General features: G+C 47.8%; 1 protein-coding gene across 1 annotated transcript; it reads right to left on the bottom strand.

The window, feature by feature from the left end:
• Positions 1 to 1,681: 1,681 nt before the first annotated feature.
• On the bottom strand, positions 1,682 to 12,715 carry cisd2 (CDGSH iron sulfur domain 2). The gene is made up of 3 exons (XM_078563007.1): positions 12,509 to 12,715; positions 4,108 to 4,322; positions 1,682 to 2,010 (listed from the first exon to the last, which is right to left on the bottom strand). Exons 1-3 carry the CDS (start codon positions 12,609 to 12,611, stop codon positions 1,921 to 1,923), a joined length of 408 nt encoding a protein of 135 aa, XP_078419133.1. The 5' UTR covers positions 12,612 to 12,715; the 3' UTR covers positions 1,682 to 1,920.
• Between the last annotated feature and the right edge of the window lie 364 nt (positions 12,716 to 13,079).

A 13,079-nucleotide genomic window follows, 5' to 3' on the forward strand; every position in this document is an offset into this window, starting at 1 on the left:
GTCCTCCGGTACCTCCCCTGTATCTAGTGAAGATTGGAAAATCATCCTCAGAACATCTGCTATCTCCTCCCTGACTTCCTTCAGCAGCCTCGGAAACAATCCATCTGGCCCTGGTGACTTATCAACTTTCAAGGATTTCGACCCTTTGAGTACTTCCTCTCTCTTTATGACTATCCCGTCCAATATCTCGCAGTGTTTCTCCTGGACTACTATATCTACATCCTCCCTTTCCTTTGTAAACACGGAGACAAAATATTCATTCAAAACCCTTCCCACATCCTCTGCATCTACGCACAAGTTTCCATCTTCATCTCTGATAGGTCCCACTTTTTCCTTAACTAACCTTTTAGCATTAACGTCCTTATTCTTCAGATAAGCAAAGGTACAGTGGGATTCCAAAAGGTTTCTCCCACTGGCTAGCAGATCCACAATTACGTAGAACAGGGTTTCTCCACTGAGGATCTATCAGAGTCCACAAGAAGGATCGACCAATTAAAGGTTCAAACTAAAGCTGGCGCTTAATATCAATAATTGAACCCAGAATGTTGCTGTCACCCAGTGGTTCCCTCAGGAACCGCAGCTGGAAAGCTCACATTGAACAGTTTCAGTCTCTAGTTTATTAACCTTAAGAGTTCTGGAATGTTCTTCACCCTGAATTACACAGGGATAGAGAACCGATCCATGGAGAGTTCCTTCAGCTGACAGCCTACATGATTGGGTCTACTATCACTGAGGTTCATCCATTTATATTGTTTCTCAATGCTACACCTGGTACTTCCTGCCTCTACTGCAAACTGTCCGAAACAAAGAAATTTATAGAAATCAAGTGATAAAAATCTTTCATGACTTCAATATCCCACAGAAAAGAAAACAAAAGTGGAGCAAGATCTCCTAAGCCCAGAGGCTCCTTACCTTCAATATTGATTCTAAAGATACTTGAGACAAGTATTTCAAACAAGGTTAACATGGAAAAATAAAGCAAAAATTCAAACTCCTCATATTTTCTTGGAACTATGACAATTAAAGCCATCAACAGATTATTTAGAGCTGGACACTGCAGTGCTGGAGCACAATGGGAGAGGGGCAACTGAGTGAGCACTGGTTCCGGTAACTAAGTGTCAAGTTCCCTTTATTGCCTGAAATCTACCTCATAGCTTGGATGTGGATCTGATAAATGGAGCTGAGGAAGTCCCTTAGCACACAGTTTATATCCCCATGACTTGACAACTGCTGCACAGCACCAGCAATAACTTCACATTAAGAAAAATAAGAATAAATGTTTTGTCTCATTTTTATACAGAAATAAATACTGTTGTGTTAAAGGGAATCTGTGAAATTTTTCTAACATGGGGGGGAGGAGGGGCCTTAGAAGCAAAAGGGTTGATAACCCCCAATGTAGAAACAAAAACTTTTAATACACTGAAGAGTTGCTATGTGTCAGTGAATCACCTGTACTAGACTCTGTGACTCCATGACTTAGATGGAAAATGACAGTGTTAGTTTTCTTTACTTAGCAACTGAAAATTATTTGCACTCCAGCAGAAAGACTTTCATAAACAGCAGTACTTTCTTGTACAATAAAACAATGTACATTGTTTTAGTGAACAACCTGTGTGCAAAGACATCTAGGAACTACAATGTTCAAAAATAGCTTGCATCTCAGTAAAGTAAAAGCACAACCCAATTTTAAACAATTGCTTTAGTCTTTTTAATCATGATAGTAAAGAGTAGACTGCCCCAATTATAATCACTGTACATTACATTAGACATTTGTTAGTGACAAGTAAAGCTTTACAACTTCTGTACAAATTTTACTGTAAAGGTACATTTATTGGACTGTTAAAGTTCATGGTTGCACTTTACAAATGATCTTTACATCACATGAACACATTATGCCATGATTAAAGAAAATAAAAAATGTTATACTTCTTTCTTCTTAATGATCAATGGACCCACATTATCGCCCGTCAATTCATTGTGTTTGTTGTGAGACCCGTCACAGACAGGGAACTATAAAGAAAAACACAAGGCCAGTCAAATTTTCATTCGCGTTTTGTACAAGCCCACAATTTGTTTTGGCCGTCATAACAAACATTTTACCACCTGTTGTAATATTGTCTTCATGAGCTGAGTGTTAGAGATAACCTGGTTTCAAGATTACATTAAACCATATAAATGTTGGAGAGGGATTCCTGCCCATATACACATCACAAAACTGAGAAATACAATATCACTTTCTGGGAACTGAATCTTTGAAGAACAATCTTCATTATGATCAGATTAATACAAAAGTGATACAGTATCAATTATCAAAATGATAGTTTATGACTAAAGAAAAATGTAAATATGTTTTACTTTTCAAAATGCTTTAAAATAAAAAGGGCTGAAATTGTATGGTTCTGCCTCAGCCTCACTCACTCACTAAGAGGCTCTGCACCAACTGCAGGCCTCACTGTTTCAACTTTACAATGTTCTCCTTGATAAATCAGAAAATGCTGGAAAAACACAGCAGCTCTGGCAGCATCTGTAAAGAGAGAAACAGAGTTAATGTTTTGAGTTCAGATGACTCTTCAGAACATCCACAGTATTTTGCTTTTATTGAAGGGAAGAGCTGTGATTGGGTGGAAGGCAGAGAGATTAATGACAAGGTTTCATGGTGCTAAAGGGAGTGGTAATGGGTATAGCAAAGAAACAAAAGGCGTGTTCATATGAGGTGTGAAAGTCTTATATTTCTATCTTTCCTCAGTTCTGATGAAGGGTCATTGATCTGAAATGTTAACTCTGTTTCTCTCACGACCAGGTGCTGCCAGACCTGCTGAGTATTTTCTATTTTTATTTCAGATTTCCAGCATCTGCAATGTTTTTCTTTTGTATTAATGTTCTCTTTGATCTGTGTTCATCACCATTAGTGAAAACATGCACAAAGCATACACCATTGAGAAGAGTTAGGATGCTTATGGTCTTTCCATTGTCAATCTAGGAAATTTTAGATGGGAAGAGGAAATTACATTTATAATAGTGACTTCTGTTTCCAGGACTTCCCAGTTATTAAGAACCAATTAACTTTTTTTTTAACTACTTTGTAGTTACTTATGTGGACAAACCAGCAGCAATGGTCCTATAAACTGTAAAATTAACTGCTAGTTAATCTGTTCTTGTTGTTAGACAGAAATGCTTACCAGGACAGTGGGAATAATTTCCTGCTAAATAGTATGACCTTTTGCATCCGCTTAAACAGGCAGACAAGGCCTCAGTTTGCCAATGCTGGAATGTGCACATGAACACCAGGTGTTGGCATAAGTAACCTAATTATGATGTGTCTCATAGTTCAACAATGTCCTATACCCATTGTCTATGTACAATGGTCACTTGCTGCCATCTGTGGAACTGTATTCAGGCATAATTCCGATCTTTGGGAGGGAAGGAAAAAATAAAAACCAACAATTTACTTTCTCAACAAATTCTATTCAGCTCCATTAAAACTCATCACAAAATAGGCTACTGTGAAGGATATAAAGATCTGGCCATGCTGCAACCACCAACATCCTGACCAAAGGACAGTGTTATCGTGAGCTCAGAAGGTCAAAAAAACATGCAGAATTCTTCCAGTCAAACCTCAGCAAGCTGAATCCTTGATAAGTAGTCTCATGCTAAGTTTCTACCATCTATGATGCTGCAGTGTGGCGAGTGATCATATTTGATTGGGTTGCAAATAATCCTGGAATTAAACCGCGATCTTGAGTAATGCATTGACCTTTGTTTGAGTATCAATCAATCTGGATTCTGCCTTTGCTCCTTTCGTAGGATCGGTTGATTGTTTAAACTTAACATGCAAGTAGATTCTTCTTTCCCTGCTCAAATTATTCGCTTCTTGAAACAGTTACAATAACTAAAATTAGTCAGGTTTATTGTTGCTGATATTAACTTTTAAATCACATCCTGCTCTTCACAATCATGGGCAGGGGCACTGGATTGAAAACAATTCTCTTTGTAAGCCCTTCAATGCAAGGAAAATTGTCCAAGAGGGGTTGTCTGCTTTATTATCATCACTAACAGTTATAAGTATGCTTCTATCTAGACTGCCCACAAAACACCGAATATCATTACCGTCTTTGATCGCCAACACCTGCAGTATGCTGCCTTGGTGAACTGGAGATCTTCAATGTTGATTTCATTCACCACTTTGGGATTTTCCTTCTGAATTTTTAGATTAATCAAACTGTCTTTCTGCTGTTTTTTTCGGGGGATGAAAGGTCGAATGGCAAGGTACCCAAGCAGTGCAAGAACTCCGAGGAATGGCAGCAATCGCAGCCATTCTGCAACTGTGGACAACAGAATGAGATTTAATTAGAAAAAAAATGATAATCCACCACTGTTAGGTAGAGGCAAACATGAATTTATCACCTACCAAATATCTGTTTATTTAATTAAGTACCACATATTAAAGCTATGCTGCAAAATAAACACAGTAATTTGGGGAGGCATGGGGAAGGAGAGAAAAGAGAAGGAATATACTGAGATCACACGTGAAACAATTCATCATTAATCCTGCCATGGAGGGTGGGTGGAGGTGATGTTTTCGCCCCCTCTTAATCTATAAGCAATGGCCCAGATCTTCCAGTCCTGGATCACGGAGACTGGATGTACCCTGCAAGATGTATGTCGGGACCCCGGAAGTCCCAATGCGCTGACCCTGCGGGAATTACCTGTAAAGCTCTCCGGGATACTCTGAAAAAAATCTCCAACCTGGAGTTAAGAGACAGAGACTTCAGACAGCTCACAGTACTTACCTGGAGAATTACCCAGGAAATGTTAGATAGAAAAATCCCAGGTCTAACTAAACAACTGACCCTGCCCACCCCCCCACCCCGCCATCACTCATACCTACACTACCCCCTGCCCAACTCCACCCTTGATCCAAACCACCCACTCACCTGGCACCCAGCAAACTGGCCTCTCTCACCTACCACACCTAGACATTCAACCACTCGCTCTCACATACACTAACACCGCTGCGACCTTTAAACATTTACCAGAATACAGCAGCTGGTGCTGTAATAAGGGAGTGTGGCTTGTCTTCCCCTGATGACCCAGTGCTACGAGGAAGCAGCTCCACTGAAGGTACACGCTGCATCTCTCTTTTTTAATCGTTGAATGGATGTGGGCGTCGCTGGCTAGGCCAGCATTTATTGCCCATCCCTAAATGCCCTTGTTCAGAGGGCATCTAAGAGCCAACCACTTTGCTGTGGGGTCTGGAGTCACATGTAGGCCAGACTAGGTAAGGACGGCAGATCTCCTTCCCTAAAGGACATCAGTGAACCAGATGGGTTTTTACGACAATCGGCAATGGTTTCATGATCGTCATCATCAGACTTTTAATTAATTCAAATTTCACCATCTGCTATGATAGGATTCGAACCCAGCCCCCCAGATCATTACCCTGGGTCTCTGGATTATTAGTCCAGTGACAATCCCACTGCCTCCCCTGAAGAAACCGGGATCAGAAGACCTGTCCAGAATTGCGGAGCTCCATGGTGGCACAGAAAAATAAGAATGGAGCAGCAATCAGATGGTGATTACCACTCCTCAGAAGATTCGGATCTCAACAAAACTTAGCACACAGATAGGTTATGGCCCAAAGAAGAACTGATTAGTTTTTGGTGAACATTCAAGGCATTAAAGTAAACATTTCATTGAGGATAGATCTTAAAACTGTATTATCCAGACAGAGAGCTATAGCCATACACCGTGATGGAAATTACAACCAGAACTCTATGGAAATTAAAATATTCCCAATTGTGTTTTCAATTTAAGAAAAAGACACTGCATTATGCCATCAACACAAAACAATGCATTTCCACCCAACACTATGATTTTAGTTGGCAAAAAATGTAGAAATGGTTCATGACAAAAAACCACAATATATTCACAAAGCTGCTGACACTTCTATATTTCCTCCACACACTAGTTTAACAGAAAATTTATTGCACAGGTTCCAGTCATAGAACAACACAGCTCAGAAGGAGGCCATTCAGCCCATTAAATTTATGCTAGGTCTTTCAACATTTGCACTTTTGTGGATCATTGTGAACTTTAGCTCAACTTTTGTGGATCATTGTGAACTTTAGCTCAACTTTTGTGGATCATTGTGAACTTTAGCTCAGACTCAGTTGGTAATTTTAAAAGTTTGCAATGTACAATGAATATAATTTCAAAACAGAGAACTGGTGTTCATACAGGTTTTAATTTTAATTGAAAACTTGGTACTTGTAGATCAACAATCTGTAGCAAAGCTTATCAATATGCATAATTACAGAGCAAAGTATAGCAATCAGATTAAAAAACTTCAAATCTGTGCCCTCTGGTTTATGAGCCTTCAATCACTCAGATGATGAAAAGAAAAAGACTTGCATTTCTATAGCACCTTTCATGACCACAGAATGTCCCAAAGCACATTAAGCCAATCAAGTATTTTTAAGAGAGTGATGATTGTTGTAATGTATGAACTGCCTATTCATCCTGTTTATCACAGAGCAGAAGAGGCCCTTCGGCCCATCGAATCTGTACCAACACGTGAGAAATGCCTGACCTACCTACCTAATCCCATTTACCAGCACTTGGCCCATAGCCTTGAATGTTATGACGTGCAAGAGCTCATCCAGGTACTTTTTTAAAGGATGTGAGGCAACCCGCCTCCACCACCCTCCCAGGCAGTGCATTCCAGACCATCACCACCCAATGGGTAAAAAGGTTTTTCCTCACATCCCTCCTAAACCTCCTGCCCCTCACCTTGAACTTATGCCCCCTTGTGACTGACCCTTCAACTAAGGGGAACAGCTGCTCCCTATCCACCCTGTCCATGCCCCTCATAATCCTGTACACCTCAATCAGGTTGTCCCTCAGTCTTCTCTGCTCCAACGAAAACAACCCAAGTCTATCCAACCTCTCTTCATAACTTAAATGTTTCATCCCAGGCAACATCCTGGTGAATCTCCTCTGCACCCCATCCGGTGCAATCACATCCTTCCTATAATGTGGCGACCAGAACTGCACACAGTACTCCAGCTGTGGCCTCACCAAGATTCTGTACAACTCCAACATGACCTCCCTACTTTTGTAATCTATGCCTCGATTAATAAAAGCAAGTGTCCCATATGACTTTTTCACCACCCCACTAACATGCCCCTCTGCCTTCAGAGATTTATGGACACACATGCCAAGGTCCTTTTGTTCCTCAGAACTTCCTAGGGCCATGCCATTCATTGAATACTTCCTTGTCAAATTACTCCTTCCAGTGTATCACTTCACACTTCTCAGGGGGTTAAATTCCATCTGCCACTTATCTGCCCATTTGACCATCCCGTCTATATCTTCCTGTAGCTCAAGACACTCAACTTCACTGTTAACCACCCAGCCAATCTTTGAGTCATCTGCAAACTTACTAATCCTACCCTCTACATAGTCATCTATGTCGTTTCTATAAATGGCAAATAATAGGGGACCCAGCCCAGACCTCTGTGGTACGCCACTAGACACTGGCTTCCATCCACTAAATCATCCTTCTGTCATCACCCTCTGCCTCCTACAACTAAGCCAATTTTGAATCCACCTTATCAAATTACCCTGTATCTCATGTGCCTTTGCCTTCTTTATAAGTCTCCCATGTGGGACCTTGTCAGAGGCTTTGCTGAAATCCATATAAACTACATCAACTACACTACCCTCATCTACACACCTGGTCACCTCCTCAAAAAATTCAATCAAATTTGTTAGGCATGACCTCCCTCTGACAATGCCATGCTGACTATCCCTGATCAAACCTTGCCTCTCCAAGTGGAGATAGATACTCTCCTTCAGAAATTTCTCCAATAGTTTCCCTACCACTGACGTGAGACTCACAGGCCTGTAGTTCCCTGGCTTATCTCTATAACCCTTCTTAAATAGCGGAACCACATTAGCTGTTCTCCAGTCCTCTGGCACCTCCCCCGTCGCTAGAGAGGAATTAAAAATTCAGGTTAGAGCCCCTGCGATCTCCTCCCTCAGCAGTCTGGGACACAAATCATCCGGGCCTGGAGATTTGTCCATTTTTAAGCCTTCCAACACCTCCACTACCTTGTCACTCCCTATATCAATTTGCTTAAGAACCTCGCAGTCTCTCTCCCCGAGTTCGATACCTTCATCCTCATTCTCTTGGGTGAAGATGGACGTGAAGTATTCATTCAACACTCTAGCGATGTCCTCTGGCTCCACCCATAGATTGCCCCCTTGGTCCCTTATGGGCCCTACTCTTTCCCTGGTTATCCTCTTCCCATTGATATACTTATAGAATATCTTGGGATTTTCCCTACTTTTACCAGCCAGAGCTTTCTCATATCCCCTCTTTGCTCTCCTAATTGCTTTCTTAAGCTCCACCCTGCACTTTCTGTACTCCGCTAATGCCTCCGCTGATTTGCTTCCCTTGTACCTGCGAAAAGCCTCTCTTTTCTTTCTCATCGTAACCTGAATATCTCTGTTCATCCATGGTTCTCTGGGCTTGTTACTCCTTCCTATCACCCTAGAGGGAACATGTTGAGCCTGTACCCTCCCCATTTCCTTTTTGAACACCCCCCACTGCTCCTCTGTAGATTTCCCCACAAGTAACTGTTCCCAGTCTAACTTGGCCAGATCCTGCCTTATTTTACAAAGATCCACTCTCCCCCAATCCAAAACATTTTTTTTGCAACTTGTTGATTTCTCTGTCCATGATAAACTTAAACTGTACCATGCTGTGGTCGCTATCGCTAAAATGCTCGCCCACCACCACCTCAGCTACCTGTCCGGCTTCATTCCCCAGAATTAGGTCCAGCACTGCACCGTCCCTTGTTGGACCCTCTATATATTGACCTAAAAAGTTCTCCTGTACACATTTCAAGAAATCCACTCCATCCAAGTCCTTAACACTATGTCTATCCCAATTAATGTTGGGAAAGTTGAAATCACCTAATATAATTACCCTATTGTTATTGTTTTTACGCACCTCCGCAAATTGCGCACATATTTGCTCCTCAGTTTCCCGCTGACTATCTGGGGGTCTATAATAAATACCTAATAATGTGGTTGACCCTTTTTTATTCCTAAGCTCTACCAACAAAGCTTCATTCGATGCCCCCTCCAAGATATCATCTCTCCTTACTGCAGTAACGGACTCCTTAACTAATAATGCAACGCTTCCTCCTCTTTTACCCCGTCCCCTGTCTCGCCCGAAGATTCTATATCCTGGAATATTGAGCTGCCAATTCTGCCCTTCCCTCAACCATGTCTCAGTGATGGCTACTATATCACAATTCCACGTGTCAGTCCTCACCCTTAACTCATCCGTTTTACCTGTAATACTCCTGGCATTAGAGGCCATCCAGCCTTGCCTTACTCCCTTGAAGTTTATTGCAGCTGTACTCCCTCTGACTTGATTATTTAATTACGAAATAATTCTGCCCTCTATTGATTACGTCAAGTGCCCACCCCTCAAGTATCTAGACAATTCTCCCTTAAAAAATTCTATTGATTTTCTGTTGAACTGGACCCAGATTTTGATTTCCAAAGGACAGTGATGATTCCATGCCAAGTAATTTAGTCCACCCTGCCACATGCTGAGCCACAGTCACTCCCTGACACCCAGGGAGCCAGCCAGCCCTGCTGCCAGGCACACCCTCTCGGCCTCAAGAGTTGTGCACAGATCTAAAGAACTTTGTGATGTGTGCAGAGCCGGTCATCACACTTCTTGAAAGTAGTAATGATAGTTATTGTAATAAGCTAGGCAAGTGTGCAATGCAAAATGAAAACAACCACCACTTCAGTCCTTCTCCATAACCATACAAACTGAAAAATGCATAATTTTGCAATGTTCAAAGACTTCACAGATTATGTTCATAAATGGAAGTTGGAGATTGAGCAGGTGCTCCTACATCTACCACCACCTACCCTGATAAGACCACTGTAATGATGTGGCGCTTATCACCAGATCACCCCTTGTCTTGACCCCCGACTCTTCTGGCACTTTCTTTCTCCTCCACCACTCACCTCTCTTTCAAAATCATTGTTTTATATCATTTATGTACAATAGAGATTTCTTCATTGCTTTCCATCCACAGCAAAAAAATCACCCATTCTCAGTGATTTCAAACTCCATCGCAACTTATCATATTCTCTCTCCTGTGAGACACCACCTAGAAGGATAAGGGAAGCAGATATATGGGAACACCACCACCTGCAAGTTCCCCTCCAAGCTGATCACCATCCTGACTTGGAACTGGGTCAAAATCCTGTAACTCCCTCCCCAACAGTACTATAGGTGTACCTACACCACATGGACTGCTCTGTTTCTCACTCTCTGCAGATACTGCCTGATTAATTGAATATTTGCAGCCTTTATTCTGAAGTTTAGACCCACCCATTTCTAAATTCTAACAGTGGCCACACTTCAAAAATATTTCATTGACTGTGAACTGCTTGGAGATTCCACCCATTCTGACCAATGCAGCTTCTCTTCTTTTTAATCACACCAATGGCAGCCCAGCCCCCAACCCCCCAACCCAGAGCCCCACACCCCCACCCCTCCCTGCCCCCACCTCCAACTCAGAAACCCACCTCTCCCTCCCCCCCCCGCACCCACCCACCCAGAGACCCACCTCTCCCTCCCCCCCCCGCACCCACCCACCCAGAGACCCACCTCTCCCTCCCCCTGCACCCAGAGCCCCACCTCTCCCTCCCCCACCTCCGAGCCCCGCCCCCACCTCTCCCTCCCCCACCCCTCCCTCCCCCACCTCTGAGCCCCGCCCCCCACCCCTCCCCCACCTCTGAGCCCCGCCCCCCACCCCTCCCTCCCCCACCCCCGAGCCCCGCCCCCCACCCCCACCTCCGAGCCCCACCCCCCCACCTCCGAGCCCCCCCCACCCCCGAGCCCCGCCCCCCACCCCTCCCTCCCCCACCCCCGAGCCCCGCCCCCCACCCCTCCCTCCCCCACCCCGAGCCCCGCCCCTCCCTCCCCACCCCCCGAGCCCCTCCCTCCCCCACCCCCGAGCCCCGCCCCTCCCTCCCCCACCCCCGAGCCCCGCCCCTCCCTCCCCCACCCCCGAGCCCCGCCCCTCCCTCCCCCACCCCCGAGCCCCGCCCCCCACCCCTCCCTCCCCCACCTCCGAGCCCCGCCCCCCACCCCTCCCTCCCCCACCTCCGAGCCCCGCCCCCCACCCCTCCCTGAGCCCCGCCCCTCCCTCCCCCACCCAGAGCCCCGCCCCCTCCCCACCCAGAGCCCTGCCCCTCCCCACCCAGAGCCCTGCCCCTCCCCACCCAGAGCCCTGCCCCTCCCCACCCAGAGCCCCGCCCCTCCCTCCCCCACCCAGAGCCCCGCCCCTCCCTCCCCCACCCAGAGCCCCGCCCCTCCCTCCCCCACCCAGAGCCCCGCCCCTCCCTCCCCCACCCAGAGCCCCGCCCCTCCCTCCCCCACCCAGAGCCCCGCCCCTCCCTCCCCCACCCAGAGCCCCGCCCCTCCCTCCCCCACCCAGAGCCCCGCCCCTCCCTCCCCAAACCAAACCACCCAGAGCCCCGCCCCTCCCTCCCCAAACCAAACCACCCAGAGCCCCGCCCCTCCCTCCCCAAACCAAACCACCCAGAGCCCCGCCCCTCCCTCCCCAAACCAAACCACCCAGAGCCCCGCCCCCCACCCCAAACCAAACCACCCAGAGCCCCGCCCCCCACCCCAAACCAAACCACCCAGAGCCCCGCCCCCCACCCCAAACCAAACCACCCAGAGCCCCGCTCCCCACCCCAAACCAAACCACCCAGAGCCCCGCCCCCCACCCCAAACCAAACCACCCAGAGCCCCGCCCCCCACCCCAAACCAAACCACCCAGAGCCCCGCCCCCCACCCCAAACCAAACCACCCAGAGCCCCGCCCCCCACCCCAAACCAAACCACCCAGAGCCCCGCCCCCTCCCCACCCAGAGCCCCGCCCCCTCCCCACCCAGAGCCCCGCCCCCTCCCCACCCAGAGCCCCGCCCCCTCCCCACCCAGAGCCCCGCCCCCTCCCCACCCAGAGCCCCGCCCCCTCCCCACCCAGAGCCCCGCCCCCTCCCCACCCAGAGCCCCGCCCCCTCCCCACCCAGAGCCCCGCCCCCTCCCCACCCAGAGCCCCGCCCCCTCCCCACCCAGAGCCCCGCCCCCTCCCCACCCAGAGCCCCGCCCCCTCCCCACCCAGAGCCCCGCCCCCTCCCCACCCAGAGCCCCGCCCCCTCCCCACCCAGAGCCCCGCCCCCTCCCCACCCAGAGCCCCGCCCCCTCCCCACCCAGAGCCCCGCCCCCTCCCCACCCAGAGCCCCGCCCCTACAACGTCTTGGCCACTGCCCCTAGTTCCCGGGAACTCCCGGCTCCGGTCTCCCTCCCCGAGTCTCGGGCTCCTGGCCCCCCTCCCGCACTCCCAGGTATCACTCTTCCCTCCCCGGGGGGAATCCGCCCTCCTTCGCTCCGAGGCCCTCACCTGTCAGCCGGGTGAAGCCACCCAGAGTCTCGGGAATGGGAATTCGCTTCAGGTAGGCAGGGAGCTGGATTTTAATGATCCTGGCGAGGCTTTCGAGCACCATGATCCCGGTCCCGCTCCGGCTCCCGGTTTTACCTCAAGCGCCTCCGGGCGATAGGGGCCTGCGCGCGCTGGGAGGTCCCGCCCCTTTCGACCGGCAGGCTGCGCGCGCAAGCACCGTGGCGTGGTGACATCATCACCTCCTGCTGATTGGCTCCGGTACTGGTGCCAGATGTTCGCTCCTGATTGGTTCCTGCTCAGGTGAAAGGGTGAGCGGGAAAAACTCAACGGGAAAGTTGCTCATTTTTAAAAATGGACTTAACCCACCCCCGAATTAAATAAAACCCATAATACCCCGACGCCTCCCCCTCAAAATACCCCGACGCCTCCCCCTCAAAATACCCCGACGCCTCTAATGTCCCTACACCCCCCCCAAAATACCCTGACATCCCTAATACCCTGACCACCCCCCCCCCAAAATACACCTAATACCCCGACATCCTGTGGGATCAGGCACCAATGGAAATCCAAC

Source organism: Cetorhinus maximus, chromosome 1 (assembly GCF_964194155.1).
Source record: "Cetorhinus maximus chromosome 1, sCetMax3.hap1.1, whole genome shotgun sequence".
In the NCBI taxonomy this organism is placed as follows: Eukaryota; Metazoa; Chordata; class Chondrichthyes; order Lamniformes; family Cetorhinidae; genus Cetorhinus; species Cetorhinus maximus.

Coding starts and splice junctions, on each gene's coding strand:
- cisd2 (XM_078563007.1), bottom strand. CDS start 12,611: ATGGTGCTCGAAAGCCTCGCCAGGATCATTAAAATCCAGCTCCCTGCC. Junction 4,323..12,508: donor TGGCTTCACCCGGCTGACAG/GTGAGGGCCTCG, acceptor TGTTGTCCACAG/TTGCAGAATGGCTGCGATTG. Junction 2,011..4,107: donor GGTGTTGGCGATCAAAGACG/GTAATGATATTC, acceptor TTTTCTTTATAG/TTCCCTGTCTGTGACGGGTC.